Source organism: Hyla sarda, chromosome 3 (assembly GCF_029499605.1).
Source record: "Hyla sarda isolate aHylSar1 chromosome 3, aHylSar1.hap1, whole genome shotgun sequence".
Classification (NCBI taxonomy): domain Eukaryota; kingdom Metazoa; phylum Chordata; class Amphibia; order Anura; family Hylidae; genus Hyla; species Hyla sarda.
In genome coordinates this window covers 173,924,115-173,951,619 of record NC_079191.1, presented here as the reverse complement: position 1 = coordinate 173,951,619, position 27,505 = coordinate 173,924,115, and the positions used below count along the sequence as shown (strand labels likewise).

General features: G+C 45.2%; 1 protein-coding gene across 6 annotated transcripts in view; it reads right to left on the bottom strand.

Moving 5' to 3' along the window:
- Positions 1 to 27,505, bottom strand: part of LOC130361886 (solute carrier family 12 member 9-like) — a 338,026-nt gene that overhangs the window by 58,851 nt on the left and 251,670 nt on the right. For all 6 annotated transcript variants that reach the window (XM_056565518.1, XM_056565522.1, XM_056565523.1 and 3 more), the window contains exon 9: positions 3,509 to 3,633. In XM_056565518.1, coding sequence (XP_056421493.1) covers positions 3,509 to 3,633 — 125 coding nt within the window. The remainder of the gene's footprint in view (positions 1 to 3,508; positions 3,634 to 27,505) is intronic.

Genomic DNA, 27,505 nt, shown 5'->3' with positions numbered 1-27,505 from the left:
AATCCAAACCACCTCCTGTGAAATAGGGGAGGGGATGCACGGCTACATCCCCCTAAATTGCACAGCAAAAACAAAAAAACAAAAATGTAGCCAGCACCTATACCCAATACACGGGTGCACGCTGCTGTGGCAAGTACAAAAACATGTAAAAAAAGAAAATGGCAGTAGCACACTTGGTCAACAAAATGGAGGCACTTAGCGCACTTTTTGATCAAAACGTGTCCCCCCCACCCACCACGTGGAGGTGGATGGGGGGACACGTTTTGATCAAAAAGTACGCTAAGAGCCTCCATTTTGTTGACCAAGTGTGCTGCTGCCATTTTCTTTTTTTACATGTTCCGTTTTTACGCAGTGCCCTTTTCGGTAAAAATTACACCTTATCTTTATTCTGTAGGTCCATACGGTTACAAGGATACCCAATTTATGTAGGCTATTTCATTACTTTAACCCCTTAACGACCAAGGACATATTTTACGTCCTCGCGGGGTCAAGCGGTGACCCCGTGTCATATTGGGTCGGTCCCGGCATGTATCTGAAGCCGGGACCCGGGGCTAATAGCACACGGCAGCGATCGCGGTGCCGCAGTGAAAATGTGGTGTCCCGATCAGCTATGATGCGAGCGGAGGTCCTCTTACCTTCCTCCGGCGCATTCCCTTCGGCGATTGATTGCTCCAAGCCTGAGATGCAGGCTTGAGCAATCGACCGCCGATAACACTGATCAATGCAAAACTATGGCTTTGCAGTGAACAGTGTAAAAGATTAGTGTTTGCAGTATTATAGCCCCCTATGGGAGCTATAACACTGCAAAGAAAAGTGTAAAAAAAAGTTAATAAATGTCATTAAACCCTTTCCCTAATAAAAGTCGCAATCACCCCCCTTTTCCCATTTAAAAAAAAACATGTAAATAAAAATAAATATAAACATATGTGGTATCACCGCATGCATAAATATCCGAACTATAAAAATATATAATTAATTAAACCGCATGGTCAATGGAGTACACGATAAAAATTCCAAACTCCAAAATAACATATTTTTGGTCACTTTTCATATCATGAAAAAATTAATAAAAAGCGATCAAAAAGTCCGATCAATAAAAAAATGGTACCGCTAAAAACTTCAGATAATGGCACAAAAAATTAGCCCCCATACCGCCTCATACGTGGTAAACTAAAAAAAGTTATAAGGGTCAGAAGATGACAATTTTAAACGTATACATTTTCCTGCGTGTAGTTATGATTTTTTCCAGAAGTACGACAAAATCAAACCTATATAAGTAGGGTATCATTTTAATCGTATGGACCTACAGAATAAAGATAAGGTGTCATTTTTACTGAAAAATGTACTGCGTAGAAACAGAAGCCCCCAAAAGTTACAAAATGGCGCTTTTTCTTCAATTTCGTCGCACAATGATTTTTTGGGGGTAAATTGACTGATGTGGCGCAAAATATCAGCCATCATATAGATTTGTAGGGGGAAAATGGAAAGAGTTATGATTTTTAAAAGGTGAGGAGGAACAAACGAAAGTGCAAAAACGTTAAAACCTGTGGTCCTTAAGGGGTTAAAAAAATTATAACTACATGCACCAAAATGTGTATGTTTAAAATTGTCATCGTCTGACCCCTATAACTTTTTTAATTTTCTGCATACGGGGCTATATGAGGGCTCATTTTTTGCACCATGGTCTGCAGTTTTTATCAATACCATTTTTGTTTTGATGGGACTTTCAATTGCTTTTTATTAATATTTTTATGGTATATGAAGTGAACAAAAATGCACAATTTTGGAATTTGGTATTTATTTACGGGTACGCCATCGACCGTGCGGTTTAACTAACCTTATATTTCAATAGTTCCGACATTTACGCATGCAGCGGTACCAGGGGTTGTAAATTTTGCAACAATAATAGTGCAGTAAATATGATCAAAGTTTGTACTATAAAGTATGTTAAAATATGATTGCTTGCATCATCTCATGGATTATATTGCAGTTTTGGCAATTTTTACATGTCTGATTCTCTGACAGCTGTTCTGGTATCTCATCCATAGAGCATTATACAGCATAAACATTCTTATAAACAGTGCCTTCCCCTGCAGAAGCATCTCTCTATATTTTGGAATTGATTCTAACTAGACGGTTCCATGAATTTACGTATTAACCTGTTACATGTTTACTGGGAAAAGCCCACCTGATAGTGTAGTACACAGTGTGCATGCGGTGTCTCCGTCTCCTCACTACAGCTGCCCAGCGAGTACCGTTTTCTCCCTATCTTGTTAGTTAATTATCACTAATGGAAAGAAAGGCATGGCTGGCAGACAGCCAGGGAAATCAGAGGCAAGTTGGGAAAAGTTTCATAAATTTAGTGTAAGTATCAATTTCAGAGCTCGCTGTCAAGGGAGGAGCATATACGGTATATGTGGATGTTGTTTGAAGGGCAAATGCAAAAGAAGAAAAGAAATTGCACACTCAGAGTTGGGAGTCAGTGCCAGAGCTAAGCAGGGAGAGACAGAGAAGGGAGAATTATTTCTTACCAGACATTCAGATCTTTTATTAGATTTATAGCATGGTGCTATGGTTGTGTCTGGATGAACGTTAAAAAAAATAAAAAATGTAAAAAAAAATGGACTCTGCAACATCAGATAAAATCTGTGTTTTTAACATTTTAATGCAGTAACTAGAGCTCTGCTGCTGTTACAACATAAACACATGAAAAATATGAACTGTATATTTACTGTTGATTATGAAAGACTATGATACATACTACAACTCTCAATAACAATAGCGCCACAGATCTGCCTTCTTAAAAGCGTGTTTTACATGTAAATGCTAAGGGGCCAATATAGCATTTCAAAACCATCACAATTTACGGTAAAATGTGAGTGATTCTGCTGCACAGTTTTTCTATGTAAGCGGTGTATTCACATATAGCATTTTTTTTTACGCCACTGCACACTGTCAAAAATGGATACAGCAAGAACAAGAAGCGTAAATCCTTTTTATTATATTTCATTTTGGATCCACTCCTAGTATTAGCTAAAAATAAATAAATAAATAAACTACATAAAAAATTAAATGCAGTTTTCTATTTCAATTATTTTTTTTTTTGTTTCATTTTTTAAGGCATTGTGGCAAACACTAATGCAGTTTTTGTGGCACCTTTTATTGTTTTTTAGGCTGGTCAGAAGTGGATCCATACGGAAAGGTAAGTGTAGAGGAAAGACATCTCCTCTGTTTTGTTTCCACTTCTGTGTTTGGCTGCCATAAAACTGCGTAAGTGATTTTAGCCTTAGTGAGCCTTTTTTAAATCGGTAAAGACAGAGATAGCCTCTGAATGAGACTAATGACTGAAAGAATACATTTTGCTGTACACAGCAAGGCACAATAAATTTGGGATTTTAACCTCCTGCTGATCACAAATGTTTCAATGAAAGAATACAAAGCAAACAGCTTTTTTGTAGCAGTTATAAAGAAATGGGTTTGATAAAAATGACAATGGTTTTCATCATACCTGAAATTTGGTGCAGATGCCCATTCCAGTGCCAGACAGGCAAGGCCCACAGCAGTGTACACCAGCAAGAAAAAAATTGTCACAATTGCTGCAATGGTGTTCAGTTTCCCAGCAAACAGCACCATCTGGAAAACAGGTAAAGCTTTATTAGGAATTACAGACAGATACAGTCAGGAAAATATCACACGATAAGAAGTGCCGTTTGGTAAACACGCTTGGTAGTGCCCTTCAGCTTAAGGATTCTCTGAATCTCCAATAGGTGTACTAAAGAAAGACATATATAAACTTGCTATGCAATAATCAGTAATTGCCATATTACCATTTAAATAGTTACTAACTTGCCAGCAAAGCTTTTAGCCTCTTAACGACGAAGGACGTAAATGTACGTCCTGGTGACGTGGTACTTAACGCACCAGGACGTACATTTACGTCCTAAGCATAACCCCGGGCATCGAAGTGATGCCCGGATCATGCGCGGCAGGTCCCGGCTGTTGATCACAGCCAGGGACCCGCCGGTAATGGTGGACACCCGCGATCCCGCGGATGACTTTTCCTGCATCAATTAGTTCAGCTATCATGTATGCAGTCCTAGGAGACTCTTTCCTAGGAATGTATCCACCTTTTCCAGCCCACCGGAGCACCTGAAGGCTGAACTAATTTACGCAGGATAAGCCATCAACTGCCGAGCCGAGAAGTTCGTGACGAATCGAATTTACTGTAAGTTCGCTCATCTCTATTCAGCAGGTAATAAGTACTGGAAGGATTAAGATTTTTTAATAGCACTAATTTACAAATCTACAAAACCAATCATATAAATCACTGAGACCAAGTTAGTTCAAAATATGGTGTACAACCTTTATTAAAGTGCATATTTTACATAAAATCACAGTTAAAATGGAACAGGTACAAACAGACAAATGCTGGCGTCTCATTGGCCAAGTAAGGTGAGTATTTCTAGTGAAAACATCTAACTAGGACGCTCCACAAGTATATGGGTATAGGAATAACTATATGTAAATAACAGCAAAATCACCCATAATAAACATATATGGAGTACAATAATATTAAACATTATACTCAAACAATAGGGGTCACAGAAAATTAGGCAAGTACAGGGAGCATAGTGTCTCATCACCAAACCACTAAGAATGTGGCCTCAGCATGTATTAGGTGATGAACCGCCAGTACAGGCAGCACACATCACACCATATGCTATGGCCCAAGCCCAAGGAGAGGTCAGATGAGACACCCTGCCCGTGTACACAAAGACACCCTTACCAATGCAGACCGCCACCCCAATGCAGTTTCGCAACGAGCTTCTTCAGGGCAAATCTGTTCAACTTTAATTTACAAATCTGTTTAACTTTCTGGAGCCAGTTGATTAAAAAAAAAAAAAAAAAAAAAAGTTTTTCACCGCAGTACCCCTTTAAGGACCAGAGCATTTTTTGCACATCTGACCACTGTCACTTTAAGCATTAATAACTCTGGGATGCTTTTACTTATGAATTTGATTCCGCAAATGTAAGTGGTACATTTTCGTTGATACTTGCATCATTTCTTGGTGAAAAATTAAAAAATTTCATGAAAAATTAGAAAATTTAGCATTTTTCTAACTTTGACGCTCTCTGCTTGAGAAGAAAATAGACATTCCAAATAAATTATATATTGATTCACATATACAATATGTCTACTTTATATTTGCATCATAAAGTTAACATATTTTTACTTTTGGAAGACAGAGGGCTTCAAAGTTCAGCAGTAATTTTCCAATTTTTCACAATATTTAAAAATCGGAATTTTTCAGGGACCAGTTCAGTTTTGAAGTGGAGTTGAGGGGCCCCATTATAAAACCCCCTCAAAGTATTCAAAATGACATTCAGAATGTTTGTTAACCCTTTAGGTGTTTCACAGGAATAGCAGAAAAATAGAAAATTCAAAATCTTCATTTTTTACACTAACATGTTCTTGTAGACCCAGTTTTGGAATTTTTACAAGGGGTAAAAGGAGAAAATGCCCCCCCAAAATGTGTAACCCAATTCCTCCCAAGTAAGGAAATACCTCATATGTGAACGAAAAGGGCTCTGTGGGTGCAGTAGAGGGCTCAGAAGCGAACGAGCGACAATGGAATTTTGGAGAGTGGGTTTTGCTTAGATGGTTTGTAAGGGGCATGTAACATTTTTTTAAGTTCCTATGGTTCCATAACAGCAAAAAAATAAAAACAAAAACACATGGCCTACTATTTTGGAATCTACACCCCTCAAGGCACGTAAGAAGGGGTACAGTGAGCCTTAATACCCCACAGGTGTTTGACGACTTTTCGTTAAATTTGGATGTGTAAATGAAAGGTTTTTTTCACTAAAATGCAGTTTAGAGGTAATAGGAGAAAATGCCCCCCAAAATTTGTAACCCCATCTCTTCTGAGTATGGAAATACCCAATATGTGAACGTCAAGTGCTCTGCTGGCGCACTACAATGCTCAGAAGAGAAGGAGGCTTTTTTAAAGCAAATTTTGCTGAAATGGTTTTTGGGGGCATGTCCCATTTAGGAGGCCCCTGTGGTGCTATAACAGCAAATAAAAAATAAAAAACCATGGCCTACTATTTTGGAAACTACACCCCTCAAAGCACGTAACAAGGTGTACAGTGAGCCTTAACACCCCAGAGGTGTTTGACGACTTTTGGTTAAAGTCGGATGTGTAAATTAAACTTTTTTTTTTTTTCACTAGAATGCAGTTTTTCCCACCAAATGTACTATTTTTACAAGAGGGCTTTTTTTTCTCCTTTTACCCCTTGAAAAGGTAAAGTTAGGGCCTACTCCAGCATATTATTGTAAAAAAAAAAAAATGTTTACACTAACTTGCTGGTGTTGCCCCATACTTTTTATTTTCACAAAAGGTAAAAGTAAAAAAAAAAGTACGGAAATACCCCATATGTGGACGTAAAATGCTCTGTGGGCACACAACAAGGCTCAGGAGTGAGAGTGCACTATGTACATTTGAGGTGATTTGCACAGGGGTGGCTGTTACAGCAGTTCTGACATAAACGCAAAGAAAAAAAACACCCACATATGACCCTATTTTGGAAACTACACCCCTTACAGAATGTAATAAGGGGTGCAGTGAGCATTTACACCCCATTGGTGTTTGACAGACTTTTGGAACAGTGGGCTGTGCAAATGAAAAATAATTTTTTTTTCATTTTCATGGACCACTGTTCCAAAAATCTGTCAGACACCTGTGGGGTGTAAATGCTCACTGCACCCCTTATTACATTCTGTGAGGGGTGTAGTTCCAAAATGGGTCACATGTGGGTGGGAGGGAGGGGTATTCCACCATTCTGGCACCATGGGGCCTTCAATTCCAGCCAAATTCTCTCTCCAAAAGCTCAATGGCGCTCCTTCTCTTCTGAGCCCTATAGTGTGCCAGCAGAGCACTTTACATCCATATATATATATATATATATATATATATATACTAAGAAGAAATGGTGTTCCAAATTTTGAGGGGCTTTTTTCCTATTACCACTTGTGAAAATGAAAAATTTGGGATAACACCAGCATTTTTGTGAAAAAATAAACATTTTAAATTTTCAATGAAAATTCTTCATAAACCTCTGGGGTTTTAAGGCTCACTATACCCCTTGTTACGTTCCTTAAGGGGTGTAGTTTCCAAAATGGGGTCACAAGCGGGTGTTTTTTTCCTTTGCGTTTATGTCAGAACCACTGTAACGATCAACCACCCCTGTGCAAATGTACATGGCGCTCTCACTCCTGAGCCTTGTTGTGCGCCCACAGAGCATTTTACGTCCACATATGGGGTATTTTCCTACTCAGGAGAAATTGCTTTACAAGTTTTGGGGGTCTTTTTTTCCTTTTTCCTTTTTGTGAAAATAAAAAGTATGGGGCAACACCAGCAAGTTAGTTTAAAATTTTTTTATTTTTTTACAATAACATGCTGGAGTAGGCCCCAACTTTACCTTTTCAAGGGGTAAAAGGAGAAAAAGACCCCCAAAATTAGTGAGGCAATTTCTCCTGAGTACGGAAATACCCCATATGTGGCCCTAAACTGTTGAAATATGACAGGACTCCGAAGTGAGAGAGCGCCATGCGTATTTGAGGCCTAAATTAGGGATTTGCATTGGGGTGGACAAATGGGTATTCTATGCCAGTGATCCCCAAACAGGGTGCCTCCAGCTGTCAATGGCTGTCCAGCAATCCTGGGAGTTATTGTTTTTCAACAGCTGGAGGCTCCGTTTTGGAAACAATGCCATACCTGATGTTTTTCATTTTTATTGGGGAGAGGGGGGGCTGTGTTGGGGTATGTGTATACGTGGTGTTTTACTTTTTATTTTGTGTACTGTAGTGTAGTGTAGTGTTTTTAGGGTACATTCACATGAGCGGGGGTTCACAGTGAGTTTCCAGCTGGGAGTTTGAGCTGCAGTGGAAAATTTGCTGCAACTCAATCTTGCAGCGAGAAACTCGCTGTAACCCCCCGCTCGTGTGAATGTACCCTGTTCACATGGGTGGGTGGGTGGGGGGGGGGGGGGGACACAAACCTCCAGCTGTTGCAAAACTACAACTACCAGAATGCCCTTTGGCTGTCCGTGCATGCTGGGGGTTGTAGTTATGCAGCAGCTGGAGGCACACTGGTTGGGAAACACAGAGTTAGGAAACAGACAATGTTTCCCAACCAGTGTGCCTCCAGTTGTTGCAAAACTACAACTCTCAGCATGCCCAGACAGCCGAAGGGCATGCTGGGAGTTGTAGTTTTGCAACAACTGGAGAACAGTTGGAGACCACTGTGTAGTATTCAGGGCTGCCATCAGAAATTTCAGGGCCCCTTACACAACTCAAGGCCTGGCACCCCCCCCCCCCCCCAAACCCCCGTGGCCTGCCCCCAATTTTATTTTATCTTCTAGATATATATTCCTAATTAGATTAGAGCATTCATGGAGGGGGTGTGCCGGCCGCGGCTTCCTGCGGGGTACAAACATCAGCTTCCGGCAAACTGCCGGGGCCCCGTGCAGTAGATCACAAAGGGCCCAATGCTCAGACCCCCCGCGATCTATAACTTATCCCCTATCCTTGAATAGAGGATAAGTTGTTTTTCACCAGACTACTCCTTTAACGGTTCCCCTCCCCCCCCCCCCTTCCAAGGCCCGGGCATTTTAGTATAAGCAGCTAATTTTTTTGGTGTGGGTCTGACTGCTGAGACGTCCATCGATCACCTCGGTTGTAGTGGTTCTCCAGCTGTTGGAAAGCTAAAACTCCCTTCATTCTGGAGAGCCTCAGGCAATGAGAGTTGTAGTTTTGTAACAGCTGCAGAGACACAGATTGTACACAGTTTTACCCATCATCACTACAGAACTTACAAGTGACTACAGCTCTGATGGGACAGTCAGTAGAATACACAATGATATCAGTGACCTGAGTGACGTCTTGCGACTTGAGTGATATCTTCTCTGTTATCTTTTCTTCTTCATCTCGTCCAGAGACCAGGTCTTCCTCCAGCTCCATCTTCTCTGCAGTGTCGGACATCCAGACATCATTGGCTCCTCACTGTCAGCAGATCCTCATCCTCTGGATGAAGACTGTAATCATTATAACCTTACCAGAAAGTGTACCCTAAATAAAATACTACCCCACACTGTACCCTGAATATAATACTGCCACACACTGTACCCACTAAATATAATCCTGCCACACACTGTACCCTGATTATAATACTGCCCACACTGTACCCTGAATATAATACTGCCATACACTGTACCCACTAAATAGAATCCTGCCACACACTGTACCCTGAATATAATACTGCCACACACTGTACCCTGAATATAATACTGCCCCACACTGTACCCTGAATATAATACTACTATACACTGTAACCACTAAATATAATACTGCCCACACTGTACCCTGAATATAATACTGCCAGACACTGTAACCTGAATATAATACTGCCACACACTGTACCCTGAGTATAATACTGCCACACACTGTTCCCACTAAATATAATCCTGCCACACACTGTACCCTGAATATAATACTGCTATACACTGTATCCACAAAATATAATACTGCTATACACTGTACCCACTAAATATAATCCTGCCACACACTGTACCCTGAATATAATACTGCTGTACACTGTACCCACTAAATATAATACTGCTATACACTGTATCTACTAAATATAATCCTGCCACACACTGTAACCTGAATATAATACTGCCAAACACTGTACCCACTAAATATAATACTGCTAAACACTGTATCCACTAAATATTATCCTGCCACACACTGTACCCTGAATATAATACTGCCACACACTGTACCCTTAATATACTGCTATACACTGTGCCCACTAAATATAATCCTGCCACACACCGTACCCTGAATATAATACTGCTATACACTGTACGCTGAATATAATACTGCTATACACTGTACCCACTAAATATAATCCTGCCACACACTATACTCACTAAATATAATACCTCTTATCCTTTGTGTCCTCATCATTCCTCATCACCCCCAGAACCCCCGCCAAAACTCTCCTCATCACTACTATAACCCCCCCGCAGCTCTCCTCATCACTACTATAACCCCTCGCAGCTCTCCTCATCACTACTATAACCCCCCGCACCTCTCATCACTACAACCCCCTGCACCTCTCCTCATCACTACTATAACCCCCCCGCACCTCTCCTCATCACAACTATAACCCCCGCACCTCTCCTCATCACAACTATAACCCCCCGCACCTCTCCTCATCACAACTATAACCCCCCCGCACCTCTCCTCATCACTACTATAACCCCCTCACACCTCTCCTCATCACTACTATAACCCACCCACCGCACCTCTCCTCATCACTACTATAACCCACCCACCGCACCTCTCCTCATCACTACTATAACCCACCCACCGCACCTCTCCTCATCACTACTATAAACCCCCCCGCACCTCACCTCATCACTACTATAACCCCCCCGCACCTCTCCTCATCACTACTATAACCCCCCCAGCACCTCTCCTCATCACTACTATAACCCCCCGCACCTCTCCTCATCACTACTATAAACCCCCGCACCTCTCCTCATCACTACTATAACCATCCCCGCACCTCTCCTCATCACTACTATAACCATCCCCGCACCTCTCCTCATCACTACTATAACCCCCCCCGCACCTCTCCTCATCACTACTATAACCCCCCCTGCATCTCTCACCACCCCCATAACACCCCCCTGCACCTCTCCTCATCACTACTATAACCCTCTGCATCTCTCCTCATCACTACTATAACCCCCCTGCATCTCTCACCACCCCCATAACACCCCCTGCACCTCTCATAACCCTTATAACCCCCCTCTCATCCCCCTTATTACCCCAACTGCACCTCTCATCACCCTCATAACCCCTCCCTGCATCTCTCATCACCCCCATAACCCCCCTTTCATCACCCCCATAACCCCCCTGCATCTCTCATCACCCCCCCTCATCACCCCCATAACCCCCCTGCATCTCTCATCACCCCCATAACCCCCCTCTCATCACCCCCATAACCCCCCTGCATCTCTCATCACCCCCTTAACCCCCCTCTCATCACCCCCATAACCCCCTGCATCTCTCATCACCCCCATAACCCCCTGCATCTCTCATCACCCCCATAACGCCCCTCTCATCACCCCCATAACACCCCCCTGCATCTCTCATCACCCCATAACACCCCCTGCACCTCTCATCACCCCCAAACCACCCCCTCTCATCACCCCCATAACCTCGCCATGCACCTCATCACCCGCATAACACCCCCTGCACCTTTCATTACCCCCATAACCCCCCTCTCATCACCCCCATAACCTCGCCATGCACCTCATCACCCCCATAACATCCCCCTGCATCTCTCATCACCCCATAACACCGCCTGCACCTCTCATCACCCCCAAAACACCCCCTCTCATCACCCCCATAACCTCCCCATGCACCTCATCACCCCCATAACACCCCCCTGCACCTCTCATTACCCCATAACCCCCCTGCATCTCTCATCACCCCCATAACCCCCCTGCATCTCTCATCACCCCCATAACCCCCCCTCTCATCACCCCCATAACCCCCCCTCTCATCACCCCCATAACCTCGCCATGCACCTCATCACCCCCATAACCTCCCCATGCGCCTCTCATCACCCCTATAACACCCCAAGCACCTCTTCCCCTGCTCCTCTCATCACCATCTGCACACAACCCCCCCCCCCCCCGCCCCTTCACTTACCCTGCTGCGGGGTTCGGTGCAGCTGCTGCTCCTGTCACAGTGTACCACTGCACAGGGAGGATCTGTCGGAAGGATACTGAACTGGAGATTGCGTCGGGACAGGTCAGGTGACTGGAGTAGACGTGCGTGCCTGCACGGGGCACATCGACTCCCATCAGCCCCTGGCCTGTCCGGCCCTGCCGTACTTCTTAAGGGGTCCGCCCTAGAAAGAGTGGGCCTCATAGTCCTGCGGGCCCCCCGGACTATGAGGCCCGGTCATAGTTTTGACGGGCACCCAGCCAGGAGTCAGTGAGTGACAGTCGCAGTCACTCACTGACAAGCCGGAAAAAAAAAAAAAAAGGTACAGGGACGCCCGGGCCCCCCTGAAGCTCCGGGCCCCATACAAGTGTATGGGTTGTACCCCCCTGATGGCAGCCCTGGTAGGGGTCTACAAACTGTAGCCCTCCAGATGTTGCAAAACGTCAACTCCAAGCATGCCCAGACTGCACAGGCATGTTGGGAGTTGTAGTTCGGCAACATCTGAAGGGCCAGATATTAGAGAACTACAACTCCCAGCATGCCTGGACTGTCTGGGCATGCTGAGAGCTGTAGTTTTGCAACATCTGGAAGAGCACAGATTGGAGACCACTGCACAGTGGTCTCCAAACTGTGGCCCTCCAGATGTTGCAAAACTACAACTCTCAGCATGCCCAGATAACCAAAGGCTGTCTGGGCATGCTGGGAGGTGTAGTTTTGAAACTCCTAGAAACAGCAGTGAAGATCACTTTACAGCGATCTTCACGGCTGCCTCTGATGCCGACGCCGATGCTGCTTTCTCCACTTGCCTGCTGCCGCTGCCTCTTACACTTGTGCCTGCCGCCGGTTCCCGGTATGTTCCAGGTTCCCCCCCCCCCCCCCCGCAGCTCTCGGGATCCTCTTCCCCCACTCTGCCCGACTACTAGGGGCGGGCAGAGCAGGGGAAATGAACTTTAACCCCCCCCCCCCCCAGTCAGCTGAGACGCTGTGATTGGTCCAAAGGGACCGTCACAGTGATCACTGACCAGAGCCATTCACAGATGGTCCAGGGGGGGGCTTGCAGAAGTTGTCTCCCGCTGGTAACAGCGGGACTTCTGCCAGTTAACCCGTGCAATTGCCGGGTTAACTGACTGACTTATATAAACGTCATGATGCACAAACTACCAGCATAACATGACGTTTATATAAGTCATTCTGTGGGAAGGGGTTAAAGGGGTACTCCAGTGGGAAACAATTTTTTTCAAATCCAATTATGCCAGAAAGTTAAACAGATTTGTAAATTACTTCTATTAAAAATCTTAACCATTCCAGTACTTATCAGCTACTGTATTCTCCAGAGGAAGTTGTATAGTTATTTTCAGTCTGACAAAAGTGCTTTGTGCTGACACCTCTGTCCGTGTCAGGAACTGTCCACAGTAAAAGCATATCTCCATAGGAAACCTCTCCTACTCTGGACAGTTCCTGACATGGACAGAGGTGGAAACAGAGAGCACTGTGATCAGGCAGAAAATATAACTTTTACAACTTCCTCTGGAGCAGCTGATAAGTACTGGAAGGATTAAAGGGGTACTCTCCTGGGAAAAAAAATGTAATTCAACTGGTGCCAGAAAATTAAACAGATTTGTAAATGACTTCTATTTAAAAATCTTAATCCTTCCAGTATTTATCAGCTGCTGTATGCTCTTTTCTTTTTGAGTTTCTTTTCTCTGCTGACAACTTGTCTCTCTGCTGACACCACAGTGCTCTCTGCTGACATCTCTGTCCATTTTAGGAACTAGTATAGGAGCAGGATAGGGTTGCTATGGGATTTGCTCCTACTCTGGACAGTTCCTAAAATGGACGAGGTGTCAGCAGAGAGCACTGTGGTCAGACAGAAAGGAAATTCAAAAAGAAAATAACTTCCTCTGTAGTATACAGCAGCTGATAAGTACTGGAAGCATTACGATTTTTAAATAGAAGTAATTTAGAAATCTGATTAACTTTCTGGAGCCAGTTGATTTTAAAAAAAAAAATGGAGTACTCCTTTAAGATTTTTAAATAGAAGTAATTTACAAATCTGTTTAACTTTTTGGCACCAGATGATTTAAAAAAATGTTTTACACCAGAGTACCCCTTTAAATCAACTTTATTAAAGATCCATGAAGACACATTTATACATGGTTCAAACACACAGTATAAAATATGCATTTTGGATGTATTTTCTTTAGTAAGAGCAAAAAAACATACCATGAAAGGAACATGGTCAAAAAAACACAGGGAAAAGCAGATCTGGAATATTTTGGTAGAGAAATGTAGTTCATGCATGCCTCTTGGAACCCTGGTGTGTAGCAGCAGAATCCAAAAATCCACTCAATTCAGTCATTTCTTCCTTAAATTTTAGGGGCTTATATACTTTTACTCCTGTTCAAAATGAATATGTCTAAATAGGCCTTACTATAACCCATTATTCCATTAATCTAATACAAAACAATTGGGCCAGCATTATATGCTGCTGCATAGAGGTAGTTAATGCTATATAGTAGTATAGACAAAATAGAAAATCCAGCTCCCAGAAAGTGAATAAATAAAAATAAAATGTTTTATTGGATATACCTTAAAAACAGGGTGAAAGCTGACGCGTTTCGGGCTAGATATCAGCCCTTAAAGGGGTACTTTTTTTTTTTTTTTTAGCAATTGGTGCCAGAAAGTCTATTAAACAAATCTTAATCCTTACAGTACTTATCAGCTGCTGTATGCTCCACAGGAAGTTCTTTTCATTTTGAATGTCCTTTCTGTCTGACCACAGCTCTCTGCTGACACCTCTGTTCATTTTAGAAACTGTCCAGAGCAGGAGCAAATCCCCATAGTAAACCTCTCCTACTCTGGACAGTTCCTGGCATGGACAGAGGTGTCAGCAGAGAGCATTGTGGTCAGACAGTAATTTACAAATTAGAATGGAGTACCCCTTTAATCATGGCCATGATTAAGGGGTGATATCTAGCCCGAAACGCATTGGTGCTTCACGTTTTTTTTATGTGACATGTTTCAACTTTCACCCTGTTTTTAATGTATATCCAATAATTTTGTAGTTTTTATTTTTATTTTTTCACTTTCTGGGAGCTGGATTTTCTATTTTTTCTATGGTGCATGCTATAAGCATGGGGTACAGTTTACAGCCATCTGTGCTCCTGAATACTCCGATGTCCCAGATTACACCCAATTCAGACTGATGGTGAGCTGACTTGCGTTTTTTTGTTTGCAATACATAGTTAGTCATTGTACACCACATGGTAACACTATATGCACAGATTTAGCTTTTCCTTAAACTACTTGGAAGAGATTTATCATTGCTTTTAGAGCATTTTTATGTCTCTGTTTAGGCGCAGTTCAGGTGCAAGCAGCATATTTTGGGACTTTTATGCGTCTTTTGATATAGACAGTTTTACTCTTTTTGCCTACCCGTGGAACTTTTTCTTTTGCAGTGGTCACGTGACCATGCAGTGGTCACGTATTTATCATTTGCGACTTTTGTCAAAAGTCGCTATTTTGTGCGCAAAGGTACTTTTTTAGGCGCAAAGCTAAACCACCTAACAATAGACGTGAGAATAATTTCTACCTTCCACAATTCAACCTTTAACCCCTTGTGGATGACAGCATCCCACTCCCCTTCTATGCCACATGCTCAGGAGCTGAGCGTGGGTCATAGCTGGGTGGTCCTGGCGGCTATCTGCCACCAGGACCCATCTCTAATCACGGATCACGGTGATGCCTGGCTTTAACCCCTTAGACACCACAGTCAAATTTGATTGTAGTGTCTAAAATGCAAGTAAAAATGTGCCGGCAGCTCTGTGAAAGTAAGTAAAAACACCTAACCTGCCAAATTCAGGACCCGGGAAAGTGTCTACTTCCCTCCCTCACAAGTGTCTGGAAAAAGTGTATGTGGTAGAGCTTTTCCCACCACAGCAGAGCTGTGCAAAATGTATCATCCTGCTGCACCTTCTTGATAAATAAGATGCACGTTAGTCAAACCCACCACCCAAATAAACGTGGGAAAATAGCTCTACCGTAGCTATTGATAAATATGGGCCCTTGTCTTTAACTGTTTACTGGTTTGCAAATTTATTTTAAAACTAGAAAAAATGCTACTTGGGAAGTGAGAAAGTGAAAGCTGATTTAAATTAGTAGAGGCTACAGTCATTTTTACTTACTGTTATTGGTCACTAATTTTGTGGTAGGCCAGTATTTGTGGCAATACAGATAGATATGAGGTGATGCAAAAAGGGTGCTAAAGTTCATAGGGGAATTGTAGCTTAGTGGAGAGGTACAAGTAAGTCATCTATGGTACGAGATACATTCTACTGCATAACTGACACAATGTAAATATTGGATTTTAATAGCCATATATATATATATATATATATATATATATATATATATATGTAATACAACATTCTCATAAAGTGAAGCAGACATGTCGAATCTGTAACAGACCTACAGACGATCATATTGTTTTATAAAGGTTTGCACTGTAACTCTATTCCAAATAATACAATGTTTAGAGGTAGTGTCATTCATTAATAGACCTAAATGGGTTAACGGTTGGGATTTGTAGCACACTGACATTTCCATGGAGAAACAATGGAGAAGGAAAAGAAAGGTTGGATAAATAAAAACATTAATGAAAAAATATAGCTGTGCCACTTTCTGTTTGGAGGAATGGACTTATTTAAGTAAAGTTGACAGTAGTGATTTATCTGTCAGGTTCATGGCCATAACCCATCGTCTGCACACTCTGGCCCTTGGTCCAGGAGCATCATGCTGGATGTTGATGACTCTTTAACTGAATAACAGAGCATAGGGAGCAGACACCATCTATCAGAATAAAGCCAGCTTTCCAAGATCCTACAATCCTATTTGTTCATAAAATCAGTTCCACTGCACAGGGATTTGTAGAGAAATAGAATTTCTCTTTGCAGGAAGACAAGGTGAGAAGCCTGATAAAGAGAAATATGTTCATTAAGCTCCTGACAGGAGGAGATACCATAATTACTGCAGTTAAAGGACTCTCTGTTACTCACTTCACCTGGTTCCAGCATCACATCCTGCTGTATTTCTGCTGCTCCGGCTCCTGTCTCCCACTGCAGTTTTGCTGGATCGGACTGTGGCACTCCTGCTCACAGTGCGGTCAAGCAGCTGGGTCGACCAGTGTAACATGATGACGTCAGAATGGTCTTAATTATCCTGCCAAGCTTTGCACCTCTCTTGTATGTGGTGTTCTTGATATTAACCTCGGCCTTGTCCCTGACTACATTCCTGCCTTGTCCTTTACACTGTCTGTCAGGTAACCATTGCTATTTTCCTGAATCAAACAACTGGCTTTTTGATTTATCCTCTGGCTTGTTGGATTCTGACTGATTTCCTGTGACAACCCTTGGCTTCATTCCTGACAACTTCTCTATCTGTGCTACTGCTGTCAATCTATAACTATTTTAGGGACCGTGACCTAGGAATCCTCCTGTAACAAAGTCCATACCTAATAGGGATCGACCGATATAGTTTTTTTTAGGGCAGATACCGATAATCTGTGGACGTTAGGGCCGATAGCTGATAACTTATACCGATATTCCAGTATAAGTTATCGGCTATTTATCCCCCTGTGGCACCGCTGCAGATCATTGATTTAAAGCGGGCGCTTTAAATCAATGCACTGCAGTGGCTTTTGCGGTGCCATAGGTCGCCGCCGCCACCCGCTTCTCTCCCCCGCCTGTCCGGGGGTCCTGAGACCTATCACCGCCACCGCTCCCCCCGCCGCGCCGCACCGCGCCTAGGGGTGCCTCCTGCTGTTGCAAAACTACTACTCCCAGGATGCCCGGACAGCCGTTGGCTGTCCGGACATGCTGGGAGTTGTAGTTTTGCAACAGCTGGAGGGCCTACTGTAGGTATAGTATATTATACAGATCCCTGTCCATCCCAGAACCCTGATTCACCTTCCCAGTTGCTGCAGGGACCGTCCGGGGAGAATGGTCCGGGCCATCCATCCTTCCTGTAGTGTCCGGCGGCATTCCAGGTGGAGGGTGAACTGGTCCGGGCTGTCCTTCTTCTCCGGGGGTCCTCTTCTCCATTCCGGGCAGGCTACGGCCTAGTAACGCTGCACAGACGCCGCTGCGCAGCGACGCACCTGACGTCACGGTGTAGCGGCGTCTATGCAGCGTACTAGGCCAGAGCCTGCCCGGAGTGGAGAAGAGGACCCCCGGAGAAGGACAGCCCGGACCGGTTCACCCTCCACCCGGAATGCCGCCTGACACTACAGGAAGGATGGATGGCCCGGACCACCCCCATTACGGGTAAGTTTAATTTTTTTATTGACTCGGAGGGTGGGGGAGGGGCCCGACCGGTATAGCGGTATGGGCAAAATTCCATACCGTGGGAGAAAAAAAAAACGGTATCCGGTTCATACCGGTATACCGCCCAGCACTACGGTGGGGGGTGCGACGCGGTGCGGTGGGTCAGGGGGGCGGTCGCGGTGCGGCGGGTTAGGGGGGGCGGGGGCGATCACGGTGCGGTGGGGGTGGTGCGGGGGGCGGGGCATTATCGGCAAGGTAATTGCCGATACCGATAATGCCCAAAATCGTGATTCTCGGCCGATAATATCGGCCATACCGATAATCGGCCGATCCCTAATACCTAATGCTGGAGGTAAAGACCGGGGGTTCCTTGGACCCTGCACCTCAGAGCGCACTCTGTTATTTAATCTAAGACCCTAACATTAAGTAAATTAGATGTTTTTGGGGGAGAGTGCCTCAATAGTTAGAAACTACACCAAAATACCTATCATTCATATATTTATATGTTTCTTGTGTTTCTCGTATATGCTGTTTCTAACCTAGAATATTCAGAGTAAGAGTTAGAACTGCCACTCAAATTAAAATTCATGTAAATCACCACATTTCTTTTAAGAAGAAATGTAAAACAAACAAACAAAAACCACTCAGATGTGATAAGTTGCACACATGATACCTGTCTCTTACACAATGGCAAACAGTCATCATTTAAGAGACACATTAGTAGAATATATTCAAAACTGATTTTGCTATTATTTATGTGCCAGATTAGTTGAAAAAAGTGGCGCAGTACACATACATTCAAAAGGATTCTGTCTTGTTTGAACCATGTGCGCCAATTAAATTTAAGGGGGTGTGGGCTAGGAAAAAGGGAAGACATGGGATGAGGTTTAAATTGTGTAAAATTTTCAAAAGTCTGCAACAAAACAAAAAATTAAACAGTCCTTAACTATACTACCCCAGGGGTGGTGTAGACACTAAACACACAGTGTAAGATGCATCAGAATGGCAATGTTGAGTCTAAGTAAAACTTTTACGTTTTTGTCTTTGGTTTTGTCTCCCTATCAGCTATCTGCCCATATCTATAGCTCTGAGCATGATACAAAGCTGACAGACTGTCTAGGTTGTCTGGTGATTCCATCTTACAATAGAAAGTGACCATTCTTGATGCATTGATCCCCTCCCTGATGCTGCTGTTCCATCCATACCCAGTCCCGACTGCTCAGCACTTCCTGTTCTCCATCTTAACGATAAGAATACCTGCCACTCACTGGCCAGCCCCTCACCATTGAGCACATGGAGACATCCTAGCAAATTATTCCTTTCCTTATTTCAGCATACCCTCGAATCCACTGTATTAGATATGAGTTTGGAAAAATCATTTACCTGAATTAGATGTATGTCAGGATCCGGACTGGCGGCTGGTGAGGACACAGGAGGTGGATCCTCTGTGCCAGAGAGGCGATGGCGAGGGTCGTACTGGAGGATCGGTTCTAAGTAGTTACTGGTGTTCACTAGAGCCCGCCACAAAGCGGGATGGACTTGCTCCGGCAGTAACTACCAGGTCGTGTCCCCCAGTAGCGACTCGACCTCTCTGGCAGCTGAGACTGGCGCGGTATACAAGGACTAGACAGAGGCGAGGTCAGACATAGCAGAAGGTCAAGGCAGGTGGCAATGGTTCGTAGTCAGGGGCAACAGCAGAAGATCTGGATACACAGGCAAGGAACACACTAAACTCTTTCTCAGGGCACAAGGCAACAAGATCCGGCAAGGACAGGGAGGGGAAGTGGGTTTTTATGTGTAGGGAGTGATTAGAAACTGATTGGACCAGGCACCAATTAATGTTGCACTGGCCCTTTAAATCTGAGAGACCCGGCGCGCGCGCCCTAGAGAGCGGGGCCGTGCGTGCCGGGACTGAGCAGGAGGACGGGGCAGGTGAGATGATCGAGATGCGACCCACGGGCAGGCACGTCCCGCCGCGCGGATTGCATCCCTGCCGGGGGACACAGAGCAGCGCTCCCGGTCAGTGAGTCTGACCGGGGCTCTGCAAGCATGAACAGGACGCCGCGAGCGCTCTGGGGGAGGAGCGGGACCCGGAGCGCTCGGCGTTACAGTACCCCCCCCCCCTTAGGTCTCCCCCTCTTTTTGGAACCAAGAAATTTGTGGATAAGCTCCTTGTCCAAAATATTGGCCTCAGGCTCCCAGGACCTCTCTTCAGGACCACAATTCTCCCAATCAATTAAAAAAATCTTTTACCTCGGACGACCTAGGAGGCGAGGATCTCCATGACAGAGAAGACATCAGAGGAGCCAGAAACAGGAGCAGGAACAGTGACCTTGGGAGAAAAGCGGTTAAGTATGAGAGGTTTGAGAAGAGAAACATGGAAAGATTTAGGAATGCGAAGAGAAGAAGGAAGATGGAGCTTGTAGGAAACGGAATTGATTTGATTCTTGATCTTGAAAGGCCCGAGGTAACGAGGACCCAGCTTGTACCTAGGGACCCGGAATCGAATGTATTTGGCAGAGAGCCATACTTTGTCACCAGGGGCAAAGACAGGAGGAGTTCTTCTCTTCTTATCCGCATGTCTCTTCATGCGAGACGAGGCCAGTGAGAGCGACTTTTGAGTCTCCCTCCAGATAGATGAGAAGTCCTGAGTTAATTCATATACGGCAGGAACTCCAGATGAAGTGGGAATGGGGAGAGGGGGCAGTGGGTGACGGCCGTACACTACAAAGAATGGAGATTTAGCGGAAGACTCAGAATTCTTGAAATTGTACGAGAATTCGGCCAAGGGCAGCAGGTCAACCCAATCATCTTGGCGGGAGGAGACAAAATGTCGCAGATAGTCACCAAGAATTTGGTTCACTCTTTCCACTTGTCCATTGGATTGAGGGTGATAGGTGGACGAGAAATTCAATTTGATCTTTGAGTGCAGAGTGCTCTCCAAAATTTTGAGATAAATTAAACGCCTCTATCAGAGACGATATGCGTGGGAAGCCCGTGGAGACGGAAAATGTGCAGAAAAAATTGCTTTGCCAACTGTGGCGCACAAGGAAGGCTAGGAAGCAGGACAAAATGAGCCATTTTGGAAAAACGATCAACAACCACCCAAATGACGGAGTTGCAATGAGATGAAGGAAGGTCCGTGATGAAGTCCATGGCTATGTGGGACCATGGCTGTTCAGGCACCGGCAGGGGGTGGAGAAGACCTGCAGGCTTCTGGCGTGGAGTTTTATCATGTGCACATACTGTACAGGCCCGTACAAAATCAGTAATATCTGTAGTGCCTGGAAATCCACTGTATGGATTTTTTAATTCCGGCGTGACCAGCCAGATGGGAGGAATTACCCCATTTGAGAGTCTGGAGGCGAAGACGTGGAGGAACATAAGTTTTTCCTGGAGGAACTGGCACCAGAGAAGCAGGAGTAGAAGAAATGGTCTCGGCTTCGGTGGCATCGGTGGAACGGGATAAGGCATCTGCCCTGATATTCTTGTTTGCAGGACGAAAATTAATTTGAAAATTGAAGCGGGCAAAGAACAACGACCACCTGGCCTGGCGAGGATTTAAACGCTGGGCGGACTGGAGATAGGACAGATTTTTATGATCAGTGTAGATGGTGATAGGATGAAGGGACCCTTCCAGGAGATGTCTCCACTCTTCAAGTGCCAACTTGATGGCCAACAGTTCATGGTCTCCTATAGAATAGTTTTTTTCAGGAGGCGAAAAAGTTTTAGAGAAAAAAACGCAAGTGACGTTTTTTTCCCTTAGCGGTTCTTTGAAGAAGGAGGGTCCCGGCTCCTACTGAAGAGGCGTCAACCTCAAGGAAGAAAGGCTTCAGTGGATCTGGTCTAGACAAAACTGGTGCGAAGGCGGCCTTAAGGCGAGTAAAAGCTTCATCCGCTTGGGAAGGCCAGGACCTCGGATTCGCATTTTTCTTCGTCAGTGCCACAATAGGAGCAACAATGGTGGAGAAGTGGGGAATAAACTGACGATAGTAGTTGGCAAATCCGAGGAAGCGCTGGATAGCACGAAGTCCAGATGGGCGTGACCAATCCAAGACCGAAGAGCTTGTCAGGATCCATTTGAAGACCCTGTCGAGAGACCAGGTATCCCAGGAAAGGAAGACAACTGCGTTCAAAAAGGCATGTTTCTAATTTGGCGTAAAGATGGTTTACATAAAGGCGCTGAAGCACTTGAACATGGAGCCGGTGTTCCTCAAGGTTGGAGGAAAAAATTAGGATGTCATCTAGGTAGACAACTACGCAGGTATACAGTAAGTCCCGAAAGATTTTGTTGACAAAATCTTGAAAGACTGCAGGGGAATTGCAAAGTCCAAATGGCATGACAAGATATTCGAAGTGGCCATCTCTGGTGTTAAAAGCGGTTTTGTACTCATCTCCCTCACAAATTCTGATGAGGTTATAGGCACCCCTGAGGTCTAGCTTTGTAAAAACTTTTGCTCCGCACAGACGGTCAAAGAGCTCAGAGATGAGAGGCAGAGGGTAGCGGTTCTTTACAGTAATTTTATTGAGGCCACGATAGTCTATGCAGGGGCGTAGTGAACCATCCTTCTTGGCAACGAAGAAGAACCCCGCTCCTAATGAAACCTCTCTTAAGATTTTCCTGAATGTATTCAGACATGGCCTTGGTTTCTGGAGCGGAGAGAGGATAAATTCTGCCAAGGGGCGGTGTGGTACCAGGGAGCAAGTCAATAGGACAGTGGTAAGGTCTATGTGGTGGCAAGACCTCCGCTTGCTTTTTACTAAAGACGTCAGCAAAGTCCTGGTAGGCCTTAGGTAGGCCAGGCAATGGAGTAGCCATGGGAACTTGGCTGATTGGTACTGACTTAAAGACAACATTTGTGGCAGGAAGAGCCCCAGGAATTAATGTCCCCAATGGTCCAGTCGAGGGTAGGAGTGTGACACTGGAGCCAGGGTAAGCCAAGCAGAATATCCGAGGTACAATTCGGCAAAACAAAGAATAAAATTTTTTCTTGATGGAGTACTCCAACGGTCATGAGCAAGGGTTCTGTGTGGTAACGCATGGTGCAGTCCAGATTCTCTCCGTTTACAGATGAGATGAAGAAAGGTTTAATGAGACGGGTAACTGGAATGTTAAATCTGTTGATGAACGAGGCTTCAATAAAGTTTCCTGCAGAACCAGAGTCCAGGAAGGCCACCGCAGAGAAGGAGGAGTTAGCGGATGGAGAAATCTGCACTGGAATAGTCAGATCAGGCGTGGAGAGGAGGAATTCACACCTAGTAACTCCTGTCCCACGTTAACTAGGTGCGTGCGTTTCCCTGAAGCGGAGGGCAAATAGGGCAGTCTTTAAGGAAATGTTCAGTACTGGCACAGTACCAGCACAGATTTCCATTTCGGCGGCGAGTTCTCTCTTCTTGGGTCAGGCGAGACCGGTCCACTTGCATAGCCTCCTCGGCAGGAGGCACAGGGGTAGGTTGCAGAGGACTCTGGAAGAGAGGTACCGAGCGAGGAAACCGCCTGGTGTGAACAAGATCCTTTTCTTGGCAGAGCTCCTGGCATCTTTCCGTGAAACGCATATCTATGTGGGTGGCCAACTGGATGAGTTCAGGCAAGGTAGCAGGAATTTCTCGTGCAGCCAGAACATCTTTGATGTGGCTGGATGAACCTTTCTTGAAGGTCACGCAGAGGGCCTTGTTGTTCCAAGCTAGCTCAGAGGCGAGGGTGCGGAACTGGATAGCATATTCGCCCACTGAAGAGCTCCCTTGGACGAGATTCAGAAGAGCCGTCTCGGCAGAGGAAGCCCGGGCTGGCTCCTCGAAGACGCTGCGTACTTCGGAGAAGGACTGGACAGAAGCAGTTGCGGGATCGTTGCGGTCCCACAGCGGTGTGGCACAGGACAAGGCCTTTCCAGATAAACTGACCACGAAAGCCAACTTCGACCGTTCTGTGGGGAACTGGTCGGACATCATTTCAAGGTGTAGGAACATTGGGACAGGAATCCCCGGCACATCTTAGAGTCCCCATCAAATTTCTCCGGGAGAGACAATCGGAGTCTAGAGGTAGTTGCAGCGACTCGGAGTGGAGGAGAAGCTGGAGCTGGCAGAGGAGATGGTTGACGCTGGGCAGGCAGAAGCTGCTGGAGCATGGCGGTCAACTGCATCAGCTGTTGTCCTTGTTGGGCGATCTGCTGGGACTGCTGGGCAACAACGGTAGAGAGATCAGCAAGACTCGGCAGCGGCACCTCAGCGGGATCCATGGCCGGATCTACTGTCAGGATCCGGACTGGCGGCTGGTGAGGACACAGGAGGTGGATCCTCTGTGCCAGAGAGGCGATGGCGTGGGTCATACTGGAGGATCGGTTCTAAGTAGTTACTGGTGTTCACCAGAGCCCGCCGCAAAGCGGGATGGACTTGCTGCGGCGGTAACTACCAGGTCGTGTCCCCCAGTAGCGACTTGACCTCTCTGGCAGCTGAGACTGGCGCGGTATACAAGGACTAGACAGAGGTGAGGTCAGACGTAGCAGAAGGTCAAGGCAGGCGGCAATGGTTCGTAGTCAGGGGCAACATCAGAAGATCTGGATACACAGGCAAGGAACACACTAAACTCTTTCTCAGGGCACAAGGCAACAAGATTCGGCAAGGGCAGGAAGGGGAAGTGGGTTTTTATGTGTAGGGAGTGATTAGGAACTGATTGGACCAGGCACCAATTAATGGTGCACTGGCCCTTTAAATCTGAGAGACCCGGCGTGCGCGCGCCCTAGAGGGCGGGGCCGCGCCCGCCGGGACTGAGCAGGAGGACGGGGCAGGTGAGATGATCGGGATGCGACCCGCGGGCAGGCACGTCGCGCCGAGCTGATCGGATCCCCGCCGGGGGACACAGAGCAGCGCTCCCGGTCAGCGAGTCTGACCGGGGCGCTGCAAGCATGAACAGAACACTGCGAGCGCTCAGCGTTACAATGTAATAATATGATATATTTTCATATAAATTCACTAATGAGACTATATAATGTCCTGTAAATCTTGTCCCAAAATCCTGTACAGTTGAACATTCTGGAGCCTCATAAGGACAAGCAAGTAAAAAATAATAGAGGGTTAAGATACTAAATCTCTTATCTCACATTTTTTACCTTCCTGGCTCTCTCCCTCTTTGCTGTTATCTTTCCTCTCATCCCCTTCCCTTATATTTGTTTATTTCAGCTTGCCCTTGATATGTTTAACACTCCATCAAGCAAAGTGTGGCAGCTTAACATGAAAATCAGGAATAAATAAAGCAGGTACAGGGGAACAGGAGCGAACAGGAGCGACATGGCACCACTAAACGGTCAATTACCTCTTACCAATGGGAGCCATATATATGCGAGACAGAAGATATCCAGAGTACAAGAAAAATCGAGCATCCTATCCACTTTTCATGCACAGCACTAATATTAACAGAGTCGGATCTAATATGCAATAACAAAATGTTGTGTGTGTCTATTGAATATGGTGCAAATGGGACTGTTAAATATGTGAAAGGAGAGGATACAATCAGTTGCAGAATGGAAGAAGAAAGGAATTATTTTTAAGAGGAATATAACATTTTGTGGAAGATGCTCTGCAGTGAGCCCAAATACTTATTTCTAAATAAACTCATCACCTTAACAACTTTATAATATAGGTAACATAGAATCATGAGTTACAAAATAACATTCTGTGTTGTTTTTTATAATAACTTCTTCCTTTACTGTTTTTCATGCCTTTTCTAAGGCACACCTGTCATTTTTACGGCTGTACGGGCATTTTTGTAAATCATTGGTCTCACAGAGAAATATGTACACTGCAAAATGCATAGTTGGTGCTCCAAAAAGTAAAAGGCAAGTTGCTCAATCTGTTTTAACAAGGAAACGGCTTCAAAATAGGGGTGAGTCGACCACTGAAAGCAAATTAAAAACCTAAAGCTACAGCAAAAGATGTCTGTCAGATGGCTTAAACAATAAAAGCTCCATGCAAGAAAATAATAAAATGTATGAAAGTGGCATTACCATGAAAGTATGTATACATCAGAGACATGCTTTTATCACTAATCAAAGTACCAAAACAAACTTTTTAAAATACATATTTACCAGTGGAGGATGAGACGTACCGGAGGGTACTGTCCAAAAGGATATACTTCTCATGAGAGGCCTACAGCTACCAAGCTGGAAATACATGTTACAGAGTGACATCCTGATAGTTTATTCTCAAGTCGCATTTTCTTTTACTGTTCTTTTACGTCTCACAATATACATATATCAGTTTTACAGCTGTACAGACATTTTTTGCAAATTGCTGGAAATGTTAAGAAACAGGTGCACAACATAATACATACAGATTTTGTGCTTTGGAGTCTGTACACCAAAACAGTGAATACTGTCTGTCAGCTGTGAATTTTCAGACATAAGGGACTTTCGAGGATTTGTGGATCCTTAACCCCTTCAGGACCAAGCCCATTTTGGCCTTAAGGACCAGAGCGTTTTTTGCACATCTGACCACTGTCAATTTAACCCCTACAGGACCCATGACGTAACGGTACGTCCCGACACCCTGGGTCTTAAGGACCAGGGACGTACATTTACGTCATGAGCAGTTCTAGTCCCCGCCGTGCGCCGGGCGGGGATCGGAGCGGGATGCCTGCTGAAATCATTCCTGTGCAAATGCCCAGGGGGGTCATCAGACCCCCCCCCATGTTGGCGATCGCGGCAAATCGCAAGTGAATTCACACTTGCGATTTGCACGATTCCGCGTCATTACGGGTCTATAGTGACCCGGTCACCGGGAATGTAAGGGGGATCGCGGGTGTCTAAGACACCCAGGATCCCACTGAAGCCATAGGAGTGAGGTGGCACGGGTGCCACCCCTCCTATTGGTGGTCTAGACGCGACCACCAATAGCAGATCGATGGCGTGGGGGTTTACTTTCGTTTTCCCCGTCCTGCCCTCCCACAATAGGGGGGGCAGGACGGGGAAACGACGGGGACCGGCGCCGAAGATCCACTTACCGATCCGGGCGGGCGTCGGAGGCTGCAGGCGACGGAGATCGGTGGGCGGCGATGACGTGCGGCTGGATCCGACGGAAGCCGGTGAGTTGCCTAGCAACATCTGGAGGGTACAGTTTGAGACCATTATACAGTGGTCTCTAACTGTAGCCCTCCAGATGTTGCAAAACTACAACTCCCAGCATGCCCAGACAGCTGTTTGGGAATGCTGGAATATGTAGTTTTGCAACAGCTGGAGGGCTACAGTTTGAGACCACTGTATAATGGTGCCTAAACTGTAGCCCTCCAGATCTTGCAAAACTACAACTCCTAGCATTCCCAAACAACTGTTTGCTGTCAGGGCATGCTGGGAATTGTAGTTTTGCAACAGCTGGAGGACCACAGTTT